Source organism: Quercus suber, unplaced genomic scaffold (assembly GCF_002906115.3).
Source record: "Quercus suber isolate HL8 unplaced genomic scaffold, Cork oak 2.0 scaffold_66, whole genome shotgun sequence".
Lineage (NCBI taxonomy): Eukaryota > Viridiplantae > Streptophyta > Magnoliopsida > Fagales > Fagaceae > Quercus > Quercus suber.
This window is the reverse complement of record NW_027069531.1, coordinates 1,696,109-1,719,279: the sequence shown is the minus strand read 5'-3', so window position 1 is coordinate 1,719,279 and position 23,171 is coordinate 1,696,109. Positions and strand designations below refer to the sequence as shown.

Genomic DNA, 23,171 nt, shown 5'->3' with positions numbered 1-23,171 from the left:
TAAATGGAAATTCTCAAATTATAGCATGTTTTGTAAAATGCTCATTATCATGAAACTTGCAGTTCCCCCACCACCATTAATCATACTACTTATGGGGCTTTAGCTCATCCCACCCTTTGACAATTTTTCAAATCAATTAGTTATACCTCGAGTATGGAGCTTACTTTATTTGGTGGTAATTGGAGTGCTATGTTAAATTGAGAGACTTTTGCTGTGAATGGTTGGTGACTCAATCTTGTTATGTTCAACAAGGACATAAGTAATTCTATTGGAGGTTGGGCACTTGAGGTTTGTTAGCCTAAGGCGTGGTAGGCCTAAAATCAATGTTGAAGTCCCTTATTCTTGATAAGATTGTAATTTGTGTAATCCAATTGGAGTTTTATAATATATTCATGTATAATGCGGAGACACTTAATTTTTAGTTATTGTTCGTAAATGTGTTATAGAGCTCTAACTTATAATGTGGAGATTATGGTAATATATTCTTAACCTGTGAAAAAGAAAAGAAAAGAAAAATCTCCTACAGTCTCTCTCCTTATGGTTCTTTTCTCATGCTTAGGACCCTTTTGAGTTTGGGGTGTGACATCATTACTCGCATGAGCTGGTTTTTAGTATCTTGCTTGAGCTAGCCTTCATTCTTGCTCAAGTGAGCTTCTGCATTTAGTAATCATTTAAAACTGCTTCAAAGATAGACCTTTAAAAGGATGCAAATATGTTAACAAATTTTAACTCATTACAATTAGAGTCATGAAATAGGCTAAGCCAAAAATTTAATAGCATAACACCTCCATGAAACCCAATACCAACTCCAAACACCATCCAAATGTCACTAATTCACCCATATCACCACATGCACATTCAAACTTATGCAGGAAATGTAAAACTTAAATGGTAAACATCAATAGCCTTTACTGGTGGAGTGGTCCCCAAAAGAGTGAAGTATCTCTCGCGGTGAACAAATACTAAAATACTAAATAGGACCTTTATTAATGTAACCCATTTATTCAGAAAGGATACCATCAAAAGAGTCAGCAGAAATGTGATCCTCCCATTCGTCCTCATACAGGATTGAACCTTCGTGCTGGAAATTACTAATATGTGAAGCAAGCTTCAGTAACTGGTCATCACATTCATAACCTACACAATCCCTGGCATCCAAAAGCACAAGCTCCTTGCAGCCTTGCAGAATCATCTCTAAACTCTCCCGATCAATGTTTGCGTTCCTCATATACAAATACTTTATGTTTGGAAGAAAGGTGACAATTGCTGATGCTGTATCCCTCTCAATATCGGCTCCAGAAGCACATAACCAATAAAAATTCTTACAGTGACAGTTGATTTCTTCAAATACTTTTTCCATGTTACTAAGGCTACCGAGTCTCAGCGCTTCTAGATTTTTCCACTTACTTATGAGTTCTGGAATAACCGGGAAATAACTGTAACATAGATTACCTGACAGAGACAGAGCCTTCAAGGCAGGGCACCTGGAAACAATGAAAGGCATCAATGCTTATAATAGAGAAATTCATTCTTCAATATATAATTAATAGTAAGCAAGAACCACTAGCTGATCTTCTAAATTATGATCTTCTAGTACTATATATTCATGCAAATTTAGGTTATTTGCATTTTATATGAATCCATCAAAATCGTTCTTAACTCTTCTTGTCTATTATGATTATTTGTGATATATAAGTGCGAGTCTGAACTCTGAAGAACATGCCTACCAACCTGTTAGAACTAAGAACTTAGGAAGTACCCCCTTAACCTTTTGCACATCCATGAGACCGCATAGAGGAACAGTGAACTATAAGGGTGAGTAATAACTAAGACATTGTGAGCAGTTGACAACAGAAAAGGTATACAACTTACTCGTCTGCAATATATCTTAATGCCTCCTCAGTGCAGTCGTCAGGTAGCCGGACTACATTAGCATTTCCATGGCTTCGATTAATTATGGACTTAATAAATTCAGTTTTAATTCCATCAGAAAAGTACCAAGACAAAGGACCACGTTCAATTTTTTGAAAATTAATGATTTGCCAGCATGAAGGATGAAGGCTTGCTTTGTACCATGACTGGCACACAAAGGGAGCACCCAATAGTAGTGACTCTATCCCCACTCTTGTAAGCACTTTCACCAAACAGTCCATGTTCAAATCCTCCCATTTTGGTCCAGACATCTGTAATATAAGCCCAATCAAGATTATAAAAATTACTTATTTGCAGAATAAACTTCAAGTCAAAGGGGTGAAGTGCTAGCTTATATACACTGTCTATGTGAGCACGGATTGATCACAATTGTATTATATACTAGTTAAATTCAAATTCAATGGGTACTTAACAATACTACTTAAGGCTAGAGCTTTGTAACTTAAATTTCCTTCTAGTGTGTCTATGATATCCAGGTTCAAATTTCCACTCTTCCATTGTAAATATCATTTAAAAAAAAAAAGTAATACTACTTAAAGAACAATATACAATTTAATTAGAATAGGACAAATCTTAGAGTGATAAGAAGAAAGACCATTAACAATATGGTAATCTTTGAAAAAAGATATAAAGACATTCATATAATTAGAAATTATCTCAAATTTTTAATTTGACTCAGTTTAGATTTTCTTAGAATAGAAGGAAAGTCTAATTATTAATAAAGTAATTTGGTCTCCTTATCTACTAAGGAAGGCAAGTCTTACATATAGATAGTGCTACAAAGGATTTGGGTTTTGGCCTAAGGGTGGGGAGAAAAGAAGACTCTTCAAAGAATTTGGTTTTCTTCGAATAGGTATTTCGTCTGGATTTGATAATTTTTTCAATAAAGGAAAAGGAACATATAATGTTTGAGCATGACTCCTTTAGTAATCAAGGCTAAAACTGGGTTTGCATTTGGATTGTTTGCTAAATAATTTGAGATCGAACACCAAAAATTTCAAAATGAGAGACACAGAGAGAGAGTTTTGAGACTTTTATGGCTATATATATATATATATAATTTTTTTTTTTTTTGGTGAGGGTAAAGTAAGTAAAGAATGGAAGAGAGAATGACAAATTTATAATAAAAGGGTGTGAATAAGAAAGGATAGAAAAAAAGGAAGATAAAGAGTAATATTAAGGTAGAGGGTAGTGGAGGATGAAAAGGTAAGAGATAGAGAAAGGTTGGAGAAAGTGTAAATATTTAAAAAAAAAAATAAGTAAATGTTAAAAAAGTTATAGGAAAATTGGAAAGAAAAATGATAATTACGTAGACGCTAATATAGCTTAACTAAAGCGTAGCAACAATATTTTTGACATAGAAAAGAAAAGTATCTTTGAATTCATTTGATAGTGGATTTCATGGATTTATGGTATTATTTGGAAATGCGAAAGATGTTTTGTCTTAAATTGTATTATTTGGGGAATTGATGCAAAATATTTTTGACAAGAAATGGTTTTGGGGATTTTGAGAATATTGTGGATATTTGGTTATTGAAATATCTTCTGAAACTACTTGGAAGTAAACTATATATTTTGCATATACCCCATCTTTGTGACGACAAGCCAGGTTGGAGGCTTCCACTTTGCATGACATGAGTAAATCCTTGAATGTGTGGGTGAGGCTACTGCCTATAGGGCCAAAAGACCACATGCAAAAGGGGTACTGTGTGATACGCCATTCCTTGCTGCCCAAGGGGGGAAGAGGTAAATCCTTGAGTGTATGGGTGAGGCTAGGTAGGGCCAAAATACCACATGCAAAAGAGGTACTACATGGCACATTATCCTCTGCTGCCCATGGGAGAGATAGATAAATCCTTGAGGGTGTGGGTGATGCTAGGCAAGGCCGATAGACCACATGCCAAAAGAGATACATATCATGCTAGTGCAATTGGGTTCTGACCTATCTGTGGCGATATGATGTCTTGGTGACATTTCCGTCTTTGTCTTAGGTTTTGAAATATTGGATATTTCTGGCTCACAACGAATAATATGTAGTTTTGTAGTTATTTTGGGAAGCTTGGTACTAAACTATTTCAATCATCCTTGTCATGTTATTAATGAAATTGTTTTGCATAAATTAAATGGAAATTCTCAAATTATAGTATGTTTTGTAAAATGCTCATTATCATGAAACTTGCAGTTCCCTCACCACCATTAATCATACTACTTATGGGGCTTTAGCTCATCCCACCCTCTGACAAATTTTTGAAATCAATTAGTTATACCTCGAGTATGGAGCTTACTTTATTTGGTGGTAATTGGAGTGCTATGTTAAATTGAGAGACTTTTGCTATGAATGGTTGGTGACTCAATCTTGTTATGTTCAACGAGGACGTAAGTAATCCTATTTGAGGTTGGGCACTTGAGGTTTGTTAGCCTTAGACGTGGTAGGCCTAAAATCAATGTTGAAGTCCCTTATTCTTGATAAGATTGTAATTTGTGCAATCCAATTGGAGTTTTATAATATATTCATGTATAATGCGGAGACACTTAATTTTTAGTTATTGTTCGTAAATGTGTCATAGAGCTCTAACTTATAATGTGGAGATTATGGTTATATATTCTTATCCTGTGAAAAAGAAAAGAAAAGAAAAATCTCCTACAGTCTCTCTCCTTACGGTTCTTTTCTCATGCTTAGGACCCTTTTGAGTTTGGGGTGTGACATCATTACTCGCATGAGCTGGTTTTTAGTATCTTGCTTGAGCTAGCCTTCATTCTTGCTCAAGTGAGCTTCTGCATTTAGTAATCATTTAAAACTGCTTCAAAGATAGACCTTTACAAGGATGCAAATATGTTAACAAGTTTTAACTCATTACAATTAGAGTCATGAAATAGGCTAAGCCAAAAATTTAATAGCATAACACCACTCCAAGAAACCCAACACCAACTCCAAACACCATCCAAATGTCACTAATTCACCCATATCACCACATGCACATTCAAACTTATGCAGGGAATGTAAAACTTAAATAGTAAACATCAATAGCCTTTACTGGTGGAGTGGTCCCCAAAAGAGTGAAGTATCTCTCGCGGTGAACAAATACTAAAATACTAAATAGGACCTTTATTAATGTAACCCATTTATTCAGAAAGGATACCATCAAAAGAGTCAGCAGAAATGTGATCCTCCCATTCGTCCTCATACAGGATTGAACCTTCGTGCTGGAAATTACTAATATGTGAAGCAAGCTTCAGTAACTGGTCATCACATTCATAACCTACACAATCCCTGGCATCCAAAAGCACAAGCTCCTTGCAGCCCTGCAGAATCATCTCTAAACTCTCCCGATCAATGTTTGCGTTCCTCATATACAAATACTTTATGTTTGGAAGAAAGGTGACAATTGCTGATGCTGTATCCCTCTCAATATTGGCTCCAGAAGCACATAACCAATAAAAATTCTTACAGTGACAGTTGATTTCTTCAAATACTTTTTCCATGTTACTAAGGCTACCGAGTCTCAGCTGTTCTAGATTTTTCCACTTACTTATGAGTTTTGGAATAACCGGGAAATAACTGTAACATAGATTACCTGACAGAGACAGACCCTTCAAGGCAGGGCACCTGGAAACAATGAAAGGCATCAATGTTTATAATAGAGAAATTCATTCTTCAATATATAATTAATAGTAAGCAAGAACCACTAGCTGATCTTCTAAATTATGATCTTCTAGTACTATATATTCATGCAAATTTAGGTTATTTGCATTTTATATGAATCCATCAAAATCATTCTTAACTCTTCTTGTCTATTATGATTATTTGTGATATATAAGTGCGAGTCTGAACTCTGAAGAACATGCCTACCAACCTGTTAGAACTAAGAACTTAGAAGTACCCCCTTAACCTTTTGCACATCCATGAGACCGCATAGAGGAACAGTGAACTATAAGGGTGAGTAATAACTAAGACATTGTGAGCAGTTGACAACAGAAAAGGTATACAACTTACTCGTCTGCAATATATCTTAATGCCTCCTCAGTGCAGTCGTCAGGTAGCCAGACCACATTAGCATTTCCACGGCTTCGATTAATTATGGACTTAATAAATTCAGTTGTAATTCCATCAGAAAAGTACCAAGACAAAGGACCACGTTCAATTTTTTGAAAATTAATGATTTGCCAGCATGAATGATGAAGGCTTGCTTTGTACCATGACTGGCACACAAAGGGAGCACCCAATAGTAGTGACTCTATCCCCACTCTTGTAAGCACATTCACCAAACAGTCCATGTTCAAATCCTCCCATTTTGGTCCAGACATCTGTAATATAAGCCCAATCAAGATTATAAAAATTACTTATTTGCAGAATAAACTTCAAGTCAAAGGGGTGAAGTGCTAGCTTATAAACAGTGTCTATGTGAGCACGGATTGATCACAATTGTATTATATACTAGTTAAATTCAAATTCAATGGGTACTTAACAATACTACTTAAGGCTAGAGCTTTGTAACTTAAATTTCCTTCTAGTGTGTCTATGATATCCAGGTTCAAATTTCTACTCTTCCATTGTAAATATAATTAAAAAAAAAAAAGTAATACTACTTAAAGAACAATATACAATTTAATTAGAATAGGACAAATCTTAGAGTGATAAGAAGAAAGACCATTAACAATATGGTAATCTTTGAAAAAAGATATAAAGACATTCATATAATTAGAAATTATCTCAAATTTTTAATTTGACTCAGTTTAGATTTTCTTAGAATAGAAGGAAAGTCTAATTATTAATAAAGTAATTTGGTCTCCTTATCTACTAAGGAATAGGCAAGTCTTACATATAGATAGTGCTACAAAGGATTTGGGTTTTGGCCTAAGGGTGGGGAGAAAAGAAGACTCTTCAAAGAATTTGGTTTTCTTGGAATAGGTATTTTGTCTGGATTTGATAATTTTTTCAATAAAGGAAAAGGAACATATAATGTTTGGGCATGACTCCTTTAGTAATCGAGGCTAAAACTGGGTTTGCATTTGGATTGTTTGCTAAATAATTTGAGATCGAACACCAAAAATTTCAAAATGAGAGACACAGAGAGAGAGTTTTGAGACTTTTATGGCTATATATATATATATATACACTGAAAATCAATTCCAAGTTCTCATCAACTGAAAAAAAAAAAAAAAAAAAAAAAAAAAAAAAAAAAAAAAAAAAAAAAAGAGATTGCAAATAGAGATACACAAACTATATTCCAACTACAGCGTCCAAAAGGAATAGCCTATAACAAAGATATTAATCCATTGGATAACAAGCTACGATTTACCTGTAATTGCAAATCGGAGATATATGATACTGAATGAAATGATGAAGAAGAAGAAGAAAAAATATTATGTTTATGTATATAGCGAGCTAGGGAACCTGGAACAAATTAATTTTCTTGGGCAAATAATAATTGAACGTTGGTAATTCACTCCTCCAAGTAATTTTCCACTTATCAAAAACTTTAATAAAGATGAGAGCCTCATCATGAGATTAAGACCTGCTTTAATAAAGATGGGAGACCTGCTGGAAGCTTATCACATTACTTGAAACCCCAGCAGAGAATCAATTGGAAGGATGCATGCCTAGTCAGGGGCGTAGCTAGGAATTTTTACATGGGGGGTCCGATTCGAACCATAAAGGTTGAAATCGACGACGATGAGTATCATCATTGTATGGATAGTCTATATTTTTAGGTTGATATGGACCTTTTTTGAGATAAGCTCGTCGGATTTCATCTTGTTTGTTGATAGAAAATTCACATATTTGTTTACGTGATCCTGGATCACAATCTATCTCTTCAAATTGAATTTTTGAACATTTGGAGAGGTCAGAGTGTTCATCAGGCATTGAAGTATCAACATTTGTTTCTAGAGCCACAGGTGTCCTAATTTATGAATTGCTAACATCTTTTTTCTTAAAGAATGCATCAATTGTTTTTCGTTTGCTCATAATTCTTTAAGCTTTAAGAATATGACTCAAAAATTAACCTCAAAAGAAGTTTAAAAAATAAAATTTTAATTAGAAATTTTTACTTAGTTATATGGATGTTGTTCATACTCGAGAAAAAACAAAATTTCTACTATAATTTAAACATACAACCCATTTTTAATACTACTTTAATTAATAAGGACCCCTCAAATAAAAACAAAAATTGAACACACAAGTATTGGTACACAACATAAACCAAACAATTTAACAACACCCACAGCCACATGATATCTAACTAATCAAAAATAGGTAATAAATCAAAACAATTTTACCTTAGAAACTTTGTCTTCACAAATTGTAAAGATGGGTCGCCCGTGAGGCAATACCTACTGCCTCTACCTGACTGCCTCTAACTTTAGATCTTCCCTTCAAGACTCATCACAAACAATCTCCCCATGCCTTCAATCATGTATTTCTCTAAAAATCTATGAAAATATAAAGAGCATGTGAATATTTAGGTGTAGATAGTTGAGAAAAAAAAAAAAAAAAAGACACTAAAAAGAGATGAATGTCTAATGCTTAAGAAAGAGAAGAAAACTCACCAGTCACCAAGTAGTCACCAAGTTTCAAAACTAAAACTGATGAAGAAATAAAAAATTGGTTAGGATTTTTTTTTCCTTCAACTGTGAGTATAAAGGACTGGAGTTTTGGGGGCTGGTAGGTAGGCAACGATACCAGTGCAAATGAGAGTGTATCAAAGAAGACAAAACAAAAGAATAAGAAGTAAAGAAAGGGATTCCGTGGGTTAGTGAGTGGATTTTTTTAGATGAAGAGAAAGTAAAGTTTTGTTTTTAGTGTTTGGATTTGAGCAGGCCAGCTTGTTTTATTTGGAGTACATAAGGTGATAAGGTCTAAAACTAAAGCTGGGCTTGGGAGAATAGTTGAGAATTGGGCATGGGGGGGGGGGGGGGGTATTTTTTTTTTTTTTTTTTTTTTTTTGTGCAGGGGCCGGGGCCCCCCAAGCCACTATGTGGCTCCGCCCCTGTGCCTTGTCATATAACACGTGACACTGACACCCAAAGTCATTTAGAAAACAAAAGCTTGAACGGCAGCAATCAATAATAGCTAGCCAAATTTATGTTAGGTTTAATTTAAGAATTTAGTGGTGAAATAATAAAGCTAAATTGCAAACTACTTCACTAAAGTTTTTGGGTATTTGAATTTTACACATTGAAATTTCAGAATTTAAATTTTACTTATGAAAGTTTGAAGATGTTTGAAATTTACACCCTAAAATTTCATAATTTTACTTCTTGAACTTTGGGCGTCAGTGCCATGTGTTATATGAGTAGGCATGCATCCTTCCAATTGATTCCAAGTCTCTCATCTTTATTAAAGTAGATCTCAATCTCATGATGAGGCTCTCATGTCATCTTTATTAAAGATTTTGATAAGTGGAAAACTACTTGGAGGAGTGAATTACCAACGTTCAATTATTACTTGGAAAAATTTTAGTAATACGAAAATTTTCAATTCTTACCATAACTGTGACGTGACAGAATGTGATTGATAACAAAAAAAAGGGTAAATTCATGCGTAAATGATGGTTAATCACTCATAATCTGCTATGTCAGAATTTTGGCAAAAATATTGTGGAATAGTTAGTAGTCCTAGAACTACTCTATTATTTGTCCAAGAAAATTCATTTGTTCCAGGTTCCCTAGCTCCCTATTTTATCTTCTTATATGATACTGAATGAAGTGAAGAAGAAGAATACAAGGTGCTTTGCGCTTTTTCAATGCTTTATCATATAAGAAGATAAAATATTCGTATGGCATTATGAAAAATGGGCTTTATGGCAAGGGAGGATGAAGAATACAAGGTGCTTTGCGCTTTTTCAAGGGCATGGTGCCAGAACCAAGGACCAAAATATTGGTATTTGACATGAACATTAAGTTGAAGGAGAGCAGGTAAAAAAGAGGAAACAGTGTTAAGGAATAAGGATGGATGATTGTTTATGACCAGCATTTGTGGGTCTCATCCTTCCCTCCATTTGACAAAAGAGGTAATGCTTCTCAGACTTTGAACTTCACTGGATTTGGTAAATACTTTCATAAGAAAGGAAAAAATTAATTCCTTAAACATTTTAGACATGCTAGATTTAGTGATGTAAAATAGATAGCACAAGTCTTTCTAGAGTCGCAAAGACATCGGAAGTCATGGTACAAGACCAAAGGAGGTGCCAGTAGAGGCCATCAGAGTGACGATGTTAGAATTGCATGAAATTTATTTGTTTTGGAATATCTCCTAGAGACAACATTTTCAATTTCTGCAAATTATCTCAATTTTGCTGGACAAAATTGCCCTTTGCCCTTTTTGGGCTAATTATATAGCCTTATGCCCTCCTTCCCAAACTAATTAGGGAAATACCCTTATTTTAAAACTCGATTTGTGATAAATCGATTTTAAAAATAAAAAATTCTGGAGCCCTAAAGTTGCATTTTAAGGAGCCTATAGTGACATTTTAAGGACCTATAGTGGCGTTTTGTAACTTGGCCTTAATGAAATCGAGTTATATGTAAAAAATTTACCTATAACTCAATTTCATTAAGGCCGAGTTACAAAACGCCACTATAGGTCCTTAAAATGTCACTATAGGTTCCTTAAAAACGCTACTATAGGGCTTAACTCAATTTATCACAAATCGAGTTTTAAAAGAGGGCCATTTTCCTGATCAGTTTGGGAAAGAGCGCATAAAGCTATATAATTTTCCTGAAAAGGTCAAAGGGAAATTTTGTCCCAATTTTGCTATTTTTGGCAAAAATAACTATTTTGACACCTAATTACGTGATTAGCTCAAATAAGGGTGTCTAGCCATTTTCCTAGCCGCCCTAGGGTTTCTTTTTACTATTTAGAAGCTAATGTGTTTAGGTTTTTTTTTTTTTTTTTCAAAAAGCAACGTATTTGTTTTTTTGAAGCTTCTGCAACAGCAGTTAGGCATGTAGCGAAAACTATCTTTGGTGAAGCCTTTCTTAAGTGGCTAATAATTGAGAAATAACATAGACAAGATTATTACATGGAGTTTAATTGTCAATTGATCATGAATTTGCAATTGGAAGTAAATTTTACTCTCTGGACTTCTTGCTAATTTTGTCTAATATATGTTTATCAAGATTCTAACTGTTGTTGAAAATATGACCACAGTATGGAGTAAGTATTGAATATAAGCGCTATATGGAGAAAGTGCCTGATGATTTCCATGTAGAACTGTATACATGTCATTGTCTCATTAAGCCATTGAAAATGTAAACGGGTGTGAATGGTTGAAATATAGATCAATATCATGGCATGGATTCAACTTGAATATCTCAATATCAAGCTTCATTGTGTTCGGGTTTGGGTACGAATTGTACTGATCTGGATCAATACCATGGCATGGGTACAACCTATCTTCCTTATTGCTTCTCCAAAAATAACATCAGAAGTAATAAGATAAATCTATATAGATAAAGCTATACAGATAAAGCTATACAGAGCCAAGTATGGTGTGCGACTAACTGAAAAATGATTATTAAAAAAGATGATTACAAGACAAGCCTCTCGATCCACGAGTTCTTTGGTAACATCCACCATAGTTGCTCTTATCTCCGAGTCTCTTTTTCTACATGTGAAGGCAAAGGTCTACCACTACTTGCAATTGTTGCTCTATAATACTAGCTCTCCCTTCCCTTGCCAAGATTGTAGGATCCACAATGCAACGACCTTGAGCGCCATTTTGCATACATACTACTAATCCAATACACTCTTTTTTTGGTTTGGAGGAGTCCACACATTCTCCATTATTCAATTGGGTAAAATCATTTGAATTCTGTCCTATTACAAGTTATAAAAGAAGTGTACCAAAGCTATAAACATCAGCTTTCTCTGTTACCTTACCTATAGCAAAATACTCGGGGAACATGTACCCTACACACCAAGACAAGATATCAACTTGAACGTGAGTTTCACCTTTAGGGACTGATATAGAAAATTCGAAGTTGGATAACTTGGCAACATCATGTTGATCTAAGAAGATATTCCGCATATCTATCCCTCTGGATGATGGGTCTAGAGAATGCAGTACAGAGATATGAAATTACATGAGCAATCTCCCTTGCAATCTTTAACCTGCTTGCCCATGCTAGGGGCTGATGTTGCTGACTGCCACGAGAGCCCTGAATTTGATTGGCAGCAAATTCATTTACTAAAATGGGAGGTCGAGTCTCAAGACAGCACCCTATAAGCTTTAGTACATTGTTGTGAGTGCTCATCTTTGCAGAAATCACTTGATCATTGATGACATAGTTGGACAATTCCTGGCCTTCTGTAATGTGTACACCACCTTCAAATTTCCTAATGGAAACAAGTCGGCTGTCAAGAGAACCCTTGTACCATTTCCAGTACAACTCATTATGGACTATAACAAGACGAGCATCATAGTTGTTGCTTGCCTGCTTGAGCTCTTCATCAGAGAAGCTACGAATGGGAATGGACTGGCTATTACACTAGGCAATCAGCTTTTCCAGTACCATGCTTCCATTCTCAAAAAATGCTCTGTTTTTCCTTTCTATCCTTGCTCATTCTAAAGAAATAATTTTTTTCACCAACTTTGCATATCTCGAAGGTGGCGTAACATTTTATCCTTCTAATTTCTCCTACCACGTCCCCACCAAACTGCCTTGAAGATTTCGTCCATAGGTGGAGCTTTTTCTTATTAGCCACTTTGGGACGATTGGACTTTATAGAAGACTGCTACAGGGGTCAATGGCCTACGCATTCAACACTTCAGCATGAGATCAACTCCAGTTTTGATGCTTGCCACCTTATAATTGAACGATTCAAGTTCCACTAATGAACTAAATTACAAAATGTATAACATATGAACTCTTCCTAGTGCGTATGATGAATCAGACTTTACTACTTGCACTATCATAATACAAATACAAGAAACCAACTTTGCTTAGAATTATATTTTATCATTGCACACATGCAATGTTGCACTAGAATTAAATTACATATCAAACAACTATACACATTATGATGATCATACACGCAAAATTTAACATGGCTTAATTAGTCAATAGCATTTGCCATACTTGCATTGCTACTATTCATTTCCCTTTTTTTATTCCTCTATTTCTATTCTTTTGATTCTTTCTACACTCAGTGAATTTAATGGCTATTTTTCAATAAATTAACACGTAATAGGCTGCATACCATGACTGCTCTCAAAACCCACAAAAAGTAGGAGGTTTGTACACTATGTATGACCTTTAGAATGTTTCTATGTCATGTATTCCTTACTTTGAACATAAACTAAACATTCATGCAATAATTCTAACATATAAACATCATCTATCAATTTTAAAATCAAGTTGCTTTTGAATTATAAAATTTGTACCTTTTATCTACAATCATATACCTTGCTTTCTATGCATCTACAATATGAAAGGAGCATCACCTTGTCTTGCCAACAAATGAGATTTGTTCCTTTGAATCTTATTCCATTGAATGTTCTATTTCTTTGAATCTGTTGAGATTTGCAAGTCTTGATCATCACTTTAGAAGCCTCTCTAAATCCTTTTTCCATCTCTTTGTACTCATAAAATATGTTTGTGCTTTAAGTAAGCACTAGTCGCTAACCCGTGCAATGCATAGAAAAGTTATTAACTGTGGAAAAAAAAAATCCAACAATGAATAAATAATATTTTTTTAATAGGGCTGATGTGGAAAAATGTGAAAGCTCCAAAATAAGTCAGAGGCTTCAGTTTTATAGTATATATAAATTAATGCATGGTCAAATTGATATATAACTCAAAATGAAAGTATGTTTGCGTGTGTTTTATGTGCATCAGAAGTAGAGGTATTTATAGGATGTTGCTTCTCATCCAAATTTTACATGTTTTGATCAATGCAGCATCATAGGAACAAAGACTTGAAATTGTACTACATGTCATACAAAGAAGAATACCAACCAAATATAAGTTTTTTATTAAAGATACAAGTAAAATTGTACAAACAAATTGATTCTTATAAAACTATTTTATGCTCAAAGCTATAAAAACATTAACCTAAAGAAAACTCATCCAAGCACCGAGATTCAAAACTTTAACACTGACCTTAAATAATATCAACCATTTCAAGCTGTTAGGAAAAATAAATCTTTGGTCACAAAATAACCATTCAACCACAAGTTCTAAATACAAAGAAGGAAATATGTGAATTAAGAACATGCAAATACATGAAGAATAAAGTTATATATATATATATAGAGAGAGAGAGAGAGAGAGAGAGAGAGAGAGAGAGAGAGAGAGATACTGTTGCTGTGGTGAAGTTAATTTCAATGTATTAGAGAGATTTTTTTTTTTTTTTTTTTTTGGGAGAAAAATGCATTAGAGGAATTGAAAGAGACAATCCAAATATAAAAAATATATAGAGTTGAAGTTTTTGACTGTTTTATTGAAAGAAGAGGAAAGGATGTAGAAGATTTTTTTTTTTTTGGTAACAATCATATATCAACATATGAAAGGTTGGATAAACCCATAAAATGTAATGGTTAAAAAAGCTTAAACATAAAAAGGAAAATGGAGTCTATCATGGCAACGCAATAGGAAGTATGAATAAATGAATGAAAATGGCAAAGAAAAAATATTGGCAGTTAAACATTCAAATGAAAACAAAAAATAAAAGCAAATATCGGTTCATATGCTGATAAAGAAGGAGAGAGAGAGACATGTATAGATATGCTTAATTGGAACGTTAAGGGTCATTATGGTAATAGGAAAATGAAAGAAGAGGAAAGAGAGTATAGATATTATGGTAATAGGAAAATGGAAAAAGAGGAAAGAGAGCATAGATCTTTAGGTTTATTGAAAGGGAAAAAAAATATAAATTGTTTTAAATCCAATTTCATAATATATAATCAGATATGTGTTTTAGGAGTGATGGAGGGGGAAAAAACAAAAAAGAAAAAAAGAAAAAGGAAAGAGTGTTTTTTTTCTTCTTAGGAAATGATAGATTTTGTTAGGGGTGATTTAGTTATAGTTAAACATGACTTTTGGGTTACTTAAAAAAGATCTAACCAAAAAAAGAAAAGAGAAAAAAAAAATTGATGGAGGATTTAAGTTTATAGTGGATATTAATTATAATGGTGGAACTTATAGTGTATTTTGTTGACACATGCTAAAAAATTGACATGTATCAATAATTGTTTGCCACATGGTATTATTTGTCATATCATACCTAATAAATGGAAGAATTTACAACATATAAAGGATGTGAGGAGGTTGTAATCTATTGGTGACTGTCAAAATTTCAAATAATAACGGCATTTGAAGAGTCCAGGTGAAGACATATGATAGAGTTGAAGATAGAGTAACACTTGAATTTAAGGAGATGCTTAATAAATGTCAACCGGTAAATCTAAAAATAAAAAATGAAAAATGAAAAAAATGATGATATGGCGCTGATGTGGCTTAACTGGAGCGTAGCAACAATAAATGCTACGCTTTAGCTTTTAGTAATATATAGATATAGATTAGGAAAAAAATTATCATTACTCTATAATTTCATAAATATGAACCCCTATTAATAAACAATGAAGAGTTGCCTTTCAAAAGGCGCACTTAAAAAGTCATGCAAACACTGTAAAGCCTCTTAAAATGTTGCTTTGGCTGTCTTAACTGTTTCACTGTCGTTTCAGTTGCAAAATTTTATAGAAAATTGTTTTTGCAACTATCTTGCTTCGCTCAAGTATGCTTTATTACCTTGCTCAAGCGAACCTCAAGTAACCATCGAGTGAGCTTAGGCTTAAGCCCACATATGCTTGCCTGTCATCTGCTCAAGAGCCAAAACTCGCTGAGTGAGCTCACTAAAGTATCGATTTGCATCCTCTGTTTCCCAATCAACACTCTCAATGTACCATAGCTTTGCCTTAGCGACCCTCAAGCTCACTCAAGCAAGCTGCTGAAAACGTAGTTTCTTTTTAAAAAAAAAAAAAAAAAAAAAAAAAAAAACAATTTTTTATATCCAATGTAAGATCACTCACATATCACAACCCACAATTACTTTCACCAATATATAACAGATAATACATCAATTATGCTCATACATCAGACTGCCTGCAAAATATGCAAAGATTATTTGTTGATTTCTGTTTCTTATGCTTCTAATTGATTTCAACTGACAATTCAGTTAACTCAAACTTTCCTCCACTTACAAGTAACTACGGAAGGTCTTAACTCTGATGGGCCGAACAAATTTTTGCCTGGTTGCAATGGTGTTCTACTTGTAAGTTATAAGCCATTTGTTCAACGACATTGGCTTCTTAAAAGACTCTTAGATTGATTCTATTATATTGAAGTATCACTATGTCTAAATTACTATTTGGCATCATTGTTTTAAAATCATGCTTTAAGTTGCTCAACTCTTACATAACCTATCATTCGACAGGATAGCCTCAAACATAAGACATTCTCAATAGAAAATTGTATGTAAGAATAAAATACCATCGATCAAGTTCAGATCACTTACAGGATTCATTTCAAGCATAAAAGTTATAACTTATTTACTCAAATAAATAAAAATCATTATCTGTCATTAACTGAAATGAACCATGTGTGCACCGCTTTTTGTTCAAAGAAATAAGGGTACATTATTTTTTGGTATAGTATACCTAAAACACACAGCAACCACTTAGTCACCCAAATCCAACTAATATATTTCAGACCAATTCAAACAAGATCATAAATGCCACTGGTTTTCGCCATTGTCAAATACTGTGACAGGAGCTAAATTGTGCCTAAATAAGATCATCACTTAACTTTTCAAAACTGGAATTTGATCTCATAGTGTACTCCGCTACAAGTTGGGAAAACGATGATGACTTGTTTTCTAGCGATCTTGTTGGAGAATCATATTCCTCAATAAGCCCTACACCAAGATTGAGAGAAATCTGCTAAGCCATATAATTACAATGAACTCATTCTAACCATGAAAGAACTGTGGGAGCAGAAACTATAGGATTAAGATAAATTAAGCACGGTCATACTAACCATTGTTTAGAAGCAGAACCATGTCACTATCAAGAACAGAAGTTATCCGATGTGCAATGGTAATGACTGTACAGTTGGAAAAATGTTGCCTGAGGATTTGCTGGATCAGAGTATCTGTAGCAGTATCAACAGATGCTGTAGCTTCATCAAGCACCAATATCTTACTTTTCTTGAGCAGCACACGGCCAAGGCAGATTAACTGCCTCTGGCCCACACTCCAATTCTCTCCATTCTCACTAACTGCAGCATCCATAAGAATATGAGTAGTATATTTCCATTACATGCTTTTCAAATATCCCACACAAGAAGCTGAAAACACAAACCTGTGGAATCTAATTTTCCTTCTCTCTTTCTAACTTCATCTCCAAGTTGACACTTTTCCAGAACCTAAGCAATTAAAGCAGAAAAATTAACAGCAAAATAAAATAACATAAGCAGGTGGTGCGTGTGTGATCTATGAGGAAAATGTACCAAAGAGAGAATAATTTCAAATACCAATGAAGAAATCAACTTACCTCCCAAATTTGTTCATCTGCATGCTCTTCTAATGGATCCAGGTTGCTTCTTACAGTCCCTTCAAACATAGTTGGATCTTGAGGGATAATGCTTAGTCTAGATCGCAAATCATGCAATCCAATCAAGGAAATGTTGATGCCATCTATCATTATCTGACCAGCAGTAGGTTCAATAATCCGGAAAAGTGCTTGTGTGAGAGTTGATTTACCACTGCCAGTTCTCCCTACAATGCCAGTTTTCATTCCTCCAGGGAAAGTGCATGTGATACCTTGCAATACCAGTGGCATGTGTGGGGCATACCGTACCTATATTACTCCCATTAGCATTTCTTAATGTATATTGAATTAAAATCTTTACCATTAATGACCCTACATATAATATCTCAGTTTTGAGGTAGTGAACAAGAACTCACCTGCAGATCCCGAATATCAACTTCTCCATTTGATGGCCAAGAATGATTTGGCTGATTCTCTTTTATCAAAAGAGGCGGCTCACTTGGGATACAAGTGTATTGAAGAATTCTCTCTACTGATATAATTTTGTTCTCCATTTGGCAAAGAATCAAAATTACCCAGTCTTGTAACATGTTTAGGTTAAGTCCATATGCCACAGCTAAGCCTGCAATGCCTTCAGGACAAAAGGAAAAATATATATATTTGAGTTCCTTTAGCAATTTAAATCAAGCAGCGCAAGTAGAACTGTTAGTAAGATACCAAATGGGTATCATTTACCCGGATCAATGACTCCTTCTGGAATAGAGATCAAGAAAACTAAGAGGAAGAGAAAAGCAACAAAAGATAACATATCCAAGCGCAAGCACAACCATTCCCTTGCACTTGCAATATTGAACCTTGGCCGAGAATAAGCATCCATCAGTTTCATATTTGTGTCCCTAAATCTTGATTCTTCATCAAAGCTTCTAATAGTTGTTGAGCCTGAAATTGTTTCAGCAAAATGTTGTATCACTGGAGCTTTGCATACTCCAACTAATCTGCTAGTTCTCGTGCTGAAGGTATGTAATATTTCTGCATAATTATACATTTGTGAGAACACCTCTCTCCACATAAAACTGATAGGATTACAATGTAAGATTACCATGGAATTTAGGTATGATGGATGCATATCTTAGTGGCTCTTCCAAAGTTCTAACAGAAATTTCTAGAAATTAAAGGGCATAAAGGGCACAGAAAAGTACACTACATTCATCTTGCAAGTTGGCAAACATCTATCTCTAGAAAAAACTGATATATTACTGACTGTCCCAAAAGTTTCAGCCGTTGAGAAATGGTTGATTTAATCATATAACCATAATATTCTAACAAAAACATTGTTCAACAAGTATTCATATATCTAGAAATTCAGTGAATTTTTATTTCCAGTAAGACAGAAAAACTCTATAAAATGGTTTGACATTTAATCTTGGAGAGCTTGTAGCTCGTACAAGCCTAAAATGTAAAGAATGCGGTGTAAAGAACATATAGTGAGATCATTTATGTCATCCTAAATGTCAAGTGATTAAGCCATTTTCAGCATAAATGTAAGACAACATTATGACGAAGTCAGATGGTATACCTGATACCAGATACAGATTGCACTCACTGGGATAAAAATGATGAAAACCTGCCATGCAACCTGAGACATAACTGCAATAATCCCAAATAGCTGGATTGTTGAATAGGCAAATGCCCCAACTTGAAATGGAACACTCAAATCCACTGCACTTTGGTCCGTAGAAACCTGCAATAACACAAAATTAATTTAGAAAATTTCTGTACCCCATTGTGTTTATCTGAAAGAATGAATGTGTGTGTGTGTGTGTGTGTGTGAGAGAGAGAGAGAGAGAGAGAGGAACTGCTCAAATTGAAAAGAGAGAGATAAAATTACAAACTATAGAAAAAAAAAAAAAAAGAGCACCATACACATTATTTACACTTACTCGGTTGAGGATTCGTCCACTTGGAGTGGCATCAAAGAAAGACATGGGAGACCGAAAAATGCATAAATGCATTTTATTGAATAATTGATTGGCAACCATGAATCCAGCTGTTGCAACAAGCATGGTTCTCACAAGGATGCAGAAAGAACTTCCAACAGCCAAAGAAACATAAACAATCATTAGAGTGGAGCTACCAACATCAGGCTTCATGCCCTGTGAGACAGGAGTTACCCAGACTATCCAATAATTGCTTCCAATTTGAAGTAGCTGAAAGAGTACTTGTGCTAGCAATATAAATGGCACAAGAGTTCCTCCATACACCATAGTGATATATTTCCAATAGACTGAAAATCCAACTTTACCTTTCTCTCTCTCTTCTTCTTGGATAATCTGTCCTTTTGACAAAACTTTGTCATCTACTTTTGCATTTTGAGTATCTTCATTCTCTTGCTTCTGCACAACCACCACATTACCAATTTCCTTGCTCGTACTAATACTTCTAGAAACTAACCCAGCCTCTGTAGAATCAAGTGCCGACAGAGCTTTCTTATGCGCTCCCACAAGTTCCATAAAATCAGTTCCTGAATTAAGAATGTCATTGTACTTTCCTGCTTGAGTAATCCTTCCTTCTTTCATGACCTTACAACAAGTTGAGTTCAAGGTAGTTAGCAGTTGAAAATCTATCCATAAGCTTGAGTTAAAAAAGAAAAAGACAAAAAGAAACTAAATGTGAATGGCTCACCAAGATAAGATCAGCGGCAGGTAAGAACTCCACTTGATGAGTAACATAAACCACTGTTTTGAACTCAGAAGTCCTAGCAAACATTCCTACCATTTGGTTATCAAGTAAATATACACCAAAAGGAGTTAATGCAACAACTACCAAAAAAATATGAACAAAGTGCAATGGTATTGCAAGAACTTTAAGAGCTTGACAAATTAAAAAATGGAACTCAATTTACATCAAATTTAAAAGAATTAAAATTGGCAAATGAATTAGTAATTACCTTAAAGAGGTGGGATCCTGTATGAGCATCCACGGCACTAAATGGATCATCAAACAAATAGATATCGGCATCTTGATATAGAGCACGTGCAATTTGGACTCTTTGCTTCTGCCCGCCACTCAAATTGATTCCTCTCTCACCAATGACAGTCTGATCCCCAAATGATAGAATTTCCAGATCCTTCTTCAAGGAACATGCTTCAAGGACCCTCTCATACTTTTCCCTTTCCATCTGTTTACCAAACAATATGTTCTCTTCAATCTTGCCACTTTGTATCCAAGGAGACTGAGCAACATAGGCCTTTGTCCCACACAACTTAACAGTCCCGGATATCTTGGGTACTTCTCCCAGAATACAGGAAAGCAAACTTGACTTGCCTGAGCCAATAGTCCCACAAATAGCAACCCTCATGCCCTGTTTCATTTCCAAATTAATATCTTTTAATGTTGGATTGGAGGAAGATAAATCCCAAGAGAAATTCCTGTCAATAATCTCTATTGTTGTATCAGAACTACCTCTTGGAAGCCTCTCTATAACATCAGACTGCAAGTCATCAAGACGAAGGAAAGATGAAATTCGATCGAGGGACACTTTAGTTTGAACTATCATTGAGATTGTCTCTGGAAAGTTACTGATAGACACCTGAAGAACCCCAAATGTTGCAAGTGCAGATAAGATCCTCCCTGACTCCAGTGGGATCCCCATCAGCATACAAGCTCCAAAAGTGACCACCAATACAAATGTGGAGGCACCCGAGAAGACAAATGAGGATATAGCAGAAGTGTAAAGAAACTTCTTCAACCACCCTGCCTCAGTCTTCCTGAGCTCCATGATTTTAGATAGAAACTTCATATCCCATCCTTGAAGCTTGAGAATCCGCATGTTGCTTAAAATCTCAGACGTTGCCTTCATCCTTCTATCTTTGGATTCCATTATCTTGCCCTGAAATTTCTTTTCCAAACTTCCCAAAGGAAAATTAGCCAACAAAGCAAGTATGCCTGCAACATAAGCCGCAATTGAAGCAAGCCCAAGATTTTTATACAAAATTGATGATGCAATTGCAACTTGAACAAGAACAATCCAAGTTTCATGCATAAACCAACTGAAATTACCTATCCTCGGAGCATCAATAGCCATTAGATTGATGATCTCTCCACTGGTGTGGACCTGCTTTGACTGGCATGAAAGGGTCATCTCTTTATTATAGATCATTGTGACCAATACTGACTGGATCCTAATTCCAATCTGCTGCACCCTAAAGAAGTTGTGCTCCCGTGTGAGGCATTCCACAAGTTTTGCAGCAGAAAACATTGAAACCAGAACATAGCCTTCATTTTGGCTGAAATCCCGCCGCCCATTGAGGTATTGAACAAAAGTGTAGATCAGATATGGTCCAACATATGAAGCCACTGTGTTCATAATCTCCAAAAAGGCTGTCAAAAGAATCTCTTTCCATGCAGAGGAGATTAATGCCTTTGCTAGCTTCGTTGTGGTGACTCCATTAATTGTTCCACACTCAGCCTCAAGCTTATTTCTAAAATTTGCGAAGGCCCCAACTACACTATCACCAGGAGCAAGTTGAGGAACATCCTCAAGGTCTAATGTCTTCTTATTGCCAAGAGAAATTAAAGGAGCCATCCATGAGAAAGTAAGAATACTGAAAAAGCCAGCATTCGAATAAGGGGTTACAGTTTCACCGCCCTTAGACTTATTTGACTCTGCTTCATTACTTGCGTTAATATCAACAATCAAAAGAGGTTCTTTAAGGGCACCTAGACCCTCATTTTTCCCAATAAGCCCAACATAACAGAAGAACAAACCCATGACAACAGAGACAACGTCGGAAACAAAATAGTGAACAGGTAAATTGACATGTTTGATATAAAGAACATCTATAACAAGGCCACAACAAGAAGTAAAGAGATACAAACCCCACCAAACAATCAACAAACATGGGTACTTTGGTTCACCTGAATTAAACAATTGGGTACCCAAATAAACACTAACTGCACCCCAAGCAAGCGTTTTAAGAGCTAAATCCAAAAGTGTCACTAACTCTTCAATAGACCAACCATTTCTATACCAACAGTAATTCAATAAACATAACACAAGACTAAACAGAGAAACACCCAGACAACAAATTACAGTCTGTTTAAGGTACAAACATCTTGTTTCCTTAAGCCTTTGACTTGGACCTTCACTATTAACCACCTTAAATTTCTTGCACAGCCATGAGATAAACATGACAAGTAACAAAACCAAATGTAATGAAGCAGAAAGCCCACGTACGAATATAGGTTTCAGAAGAAAATCAGTTCCTGGGTACATGAATGAGGAGTAGTAATGTGAGAACAAGGTTGTCATACCACTCTTTGAGGATTCAACAAATTGCCTTGCGGAGCTTTTGTGGGGTTTTCTGCAAGAAAAGATGGGCATGCAAGACTCTGATAGACTCTGTGTCAGAGTGAAAGATTTTCTCTTACATATATAACTGAGTGTTTGTTGGGCCCTAGGATGACGTGGACGGCAAGTCTCATAGGTCTAAGAGTGCCACGAATGTGCAGCAACGTAAGACAAAAGGGTGGTGTATTTCCACTAAGGCGTGCACTCTCAGGTGGATTTGCTGATGTCTGCTTCTTTTCAGTTCTTTATTAGCCAACCCAACTGGTATCAGAGTGTACTATCAAATCAATTACGGAACTTTCAATTCTACCAAAACTTTTGTATCATTCTTGATTCTT

The 23,171-nt window shown here is 35.1% G+C and overlaps 4 protein-coding genes across 4 annotated transcripts; all 4 read right to left on the bottom strand.

Moving 5' to 3' along the window:
* Window positions 1–880: 880 nt before the first annotated feature.
* Window positions 881–2,398, bottom strand: LOC111986196 (F-box/LRR-repeat protein At3g48880). Its single transcript, XM_024017816.2, has 2 exons — window positions 1,873–2,398; window positions 881–1,484 (listed from the first exon to the last, which is right to left on the bottom strand). The coding sequence occupies exons 1-2, from the start codon at window positions 2,181–2,183 to the stop codon at window positions 1,001–1,003; spliced, it is 795 nt and encodes a 264-aa protein (XP_023873584.2). The 5' UTR covers window positions 2,184–2,398; the 3' UTR covers window positions 881–1,000.
* A 2,325-nt stretch (window positions 2,399–4,723) lies between these two features.
* LOC112006673 (F-box/LRR-repeat protein At3g48880) lies at window positions 4,724–7,461 on the bottom strand. Its single transcript, XM_024038979.2, has 3 exons — window positions 7,233–7,461; window positions 5,927–6,237; window positions 4,724–5,539 (listed from the first exon to the last, which is right to left on the bottom strand). Exons 2-3 carry the CDS (start codon window positions 6,235–6,237, stop codon window positions 5,056–5,058), a joined length of 795 nt encoding a protein of 264 aa, XP_023894747.2. The 5' UTR covers window positions 7,233–7,461; the 3' UTR covers window positions 4,724–5,055.
* Window positions 7,462–11,934: 4,473 nt separating this feature from the next.
* LOC136061107 (serine/threonine-protein kinase ZRK1-like) lies at window positions 11,935–12,458 on the bottom strand. Its single transcript, XM_065772939.1, has 2 exons — window positions 12,448–12,458; window positions 11,935–12,394 (listed from the first exon to the last, which is right to left on the bottom strand). Exons 1-2 carry the CDS (start codon window positions 12,456–12,458, stop codon window positions 11,935–11,937), a joined length of 471 nt encoding a protein of 156 aa, XP_065629011.1.
* Window positions 12,459–16,521: 4,063 nt separating this feature from the next.
* Window positions 16,522–22,827, bottom strand: LOC112007134 (ABC transporter C family member 3-like). The gene is given in 12 exon segments (XM_065772921.1): window positions 16,522–16,849; window positions 16,972–17,211; window positions 17,295–17,358; window positions 17,487–17,792; window positions 17,900–18,114; window positions 18,219–18,482; window positions 18,485–18,512; window positions 19,060–19,224; window positions 19,424–20,062; window positions 20,166–20,227; window positions 20,230–20,251; window positions 20,431–22,827. Coding segments are annotated over 12 exon segments (4,500 nt in total). The 5' UTR covers window positions 22,795–22,827; the 3' UTR covers window positions 16,522–16,718.
* Between the last annotated feature and the right edge of the window lie 344 nt (window positions 22,828–23,171).

What these genes read in the sequence shown, in the direction of transcription:
- LOC112006673 (XM_024038979.2), bottom strand. Translation starts at nt 6,237, where the DNA reads ATGTCTGGACCAAAATGGGAGGATTTGAACATGGACTGTTTGGTGAAT. An exon ending in TTAAGATATATTGCAGACGA is followed by an intron (nt 5,540 to 5,926) that starts GTAAGTTGTATA and finishes CATTGTTTCCAG; the next exon opens with GTGCCCTGCCTTGAAGGGTC.
- LOC111986196 (XM_024017816.2), bottom strand. Translation starts at nt 2,183, where the DNA reads ATGTCTGGACCAAAATGGGAGGATTTGAACATGGACTGTTTGGTGAAA. An exon ending in TTAAGATATATTGCAGACGA is followed by an intron (nt 1,485 to 1,872) that starts GTAAGTTGTATA and finishes CATTGTTTCCAG; the next exon opens with GTGCCCTGCCTTGAAGGCTC.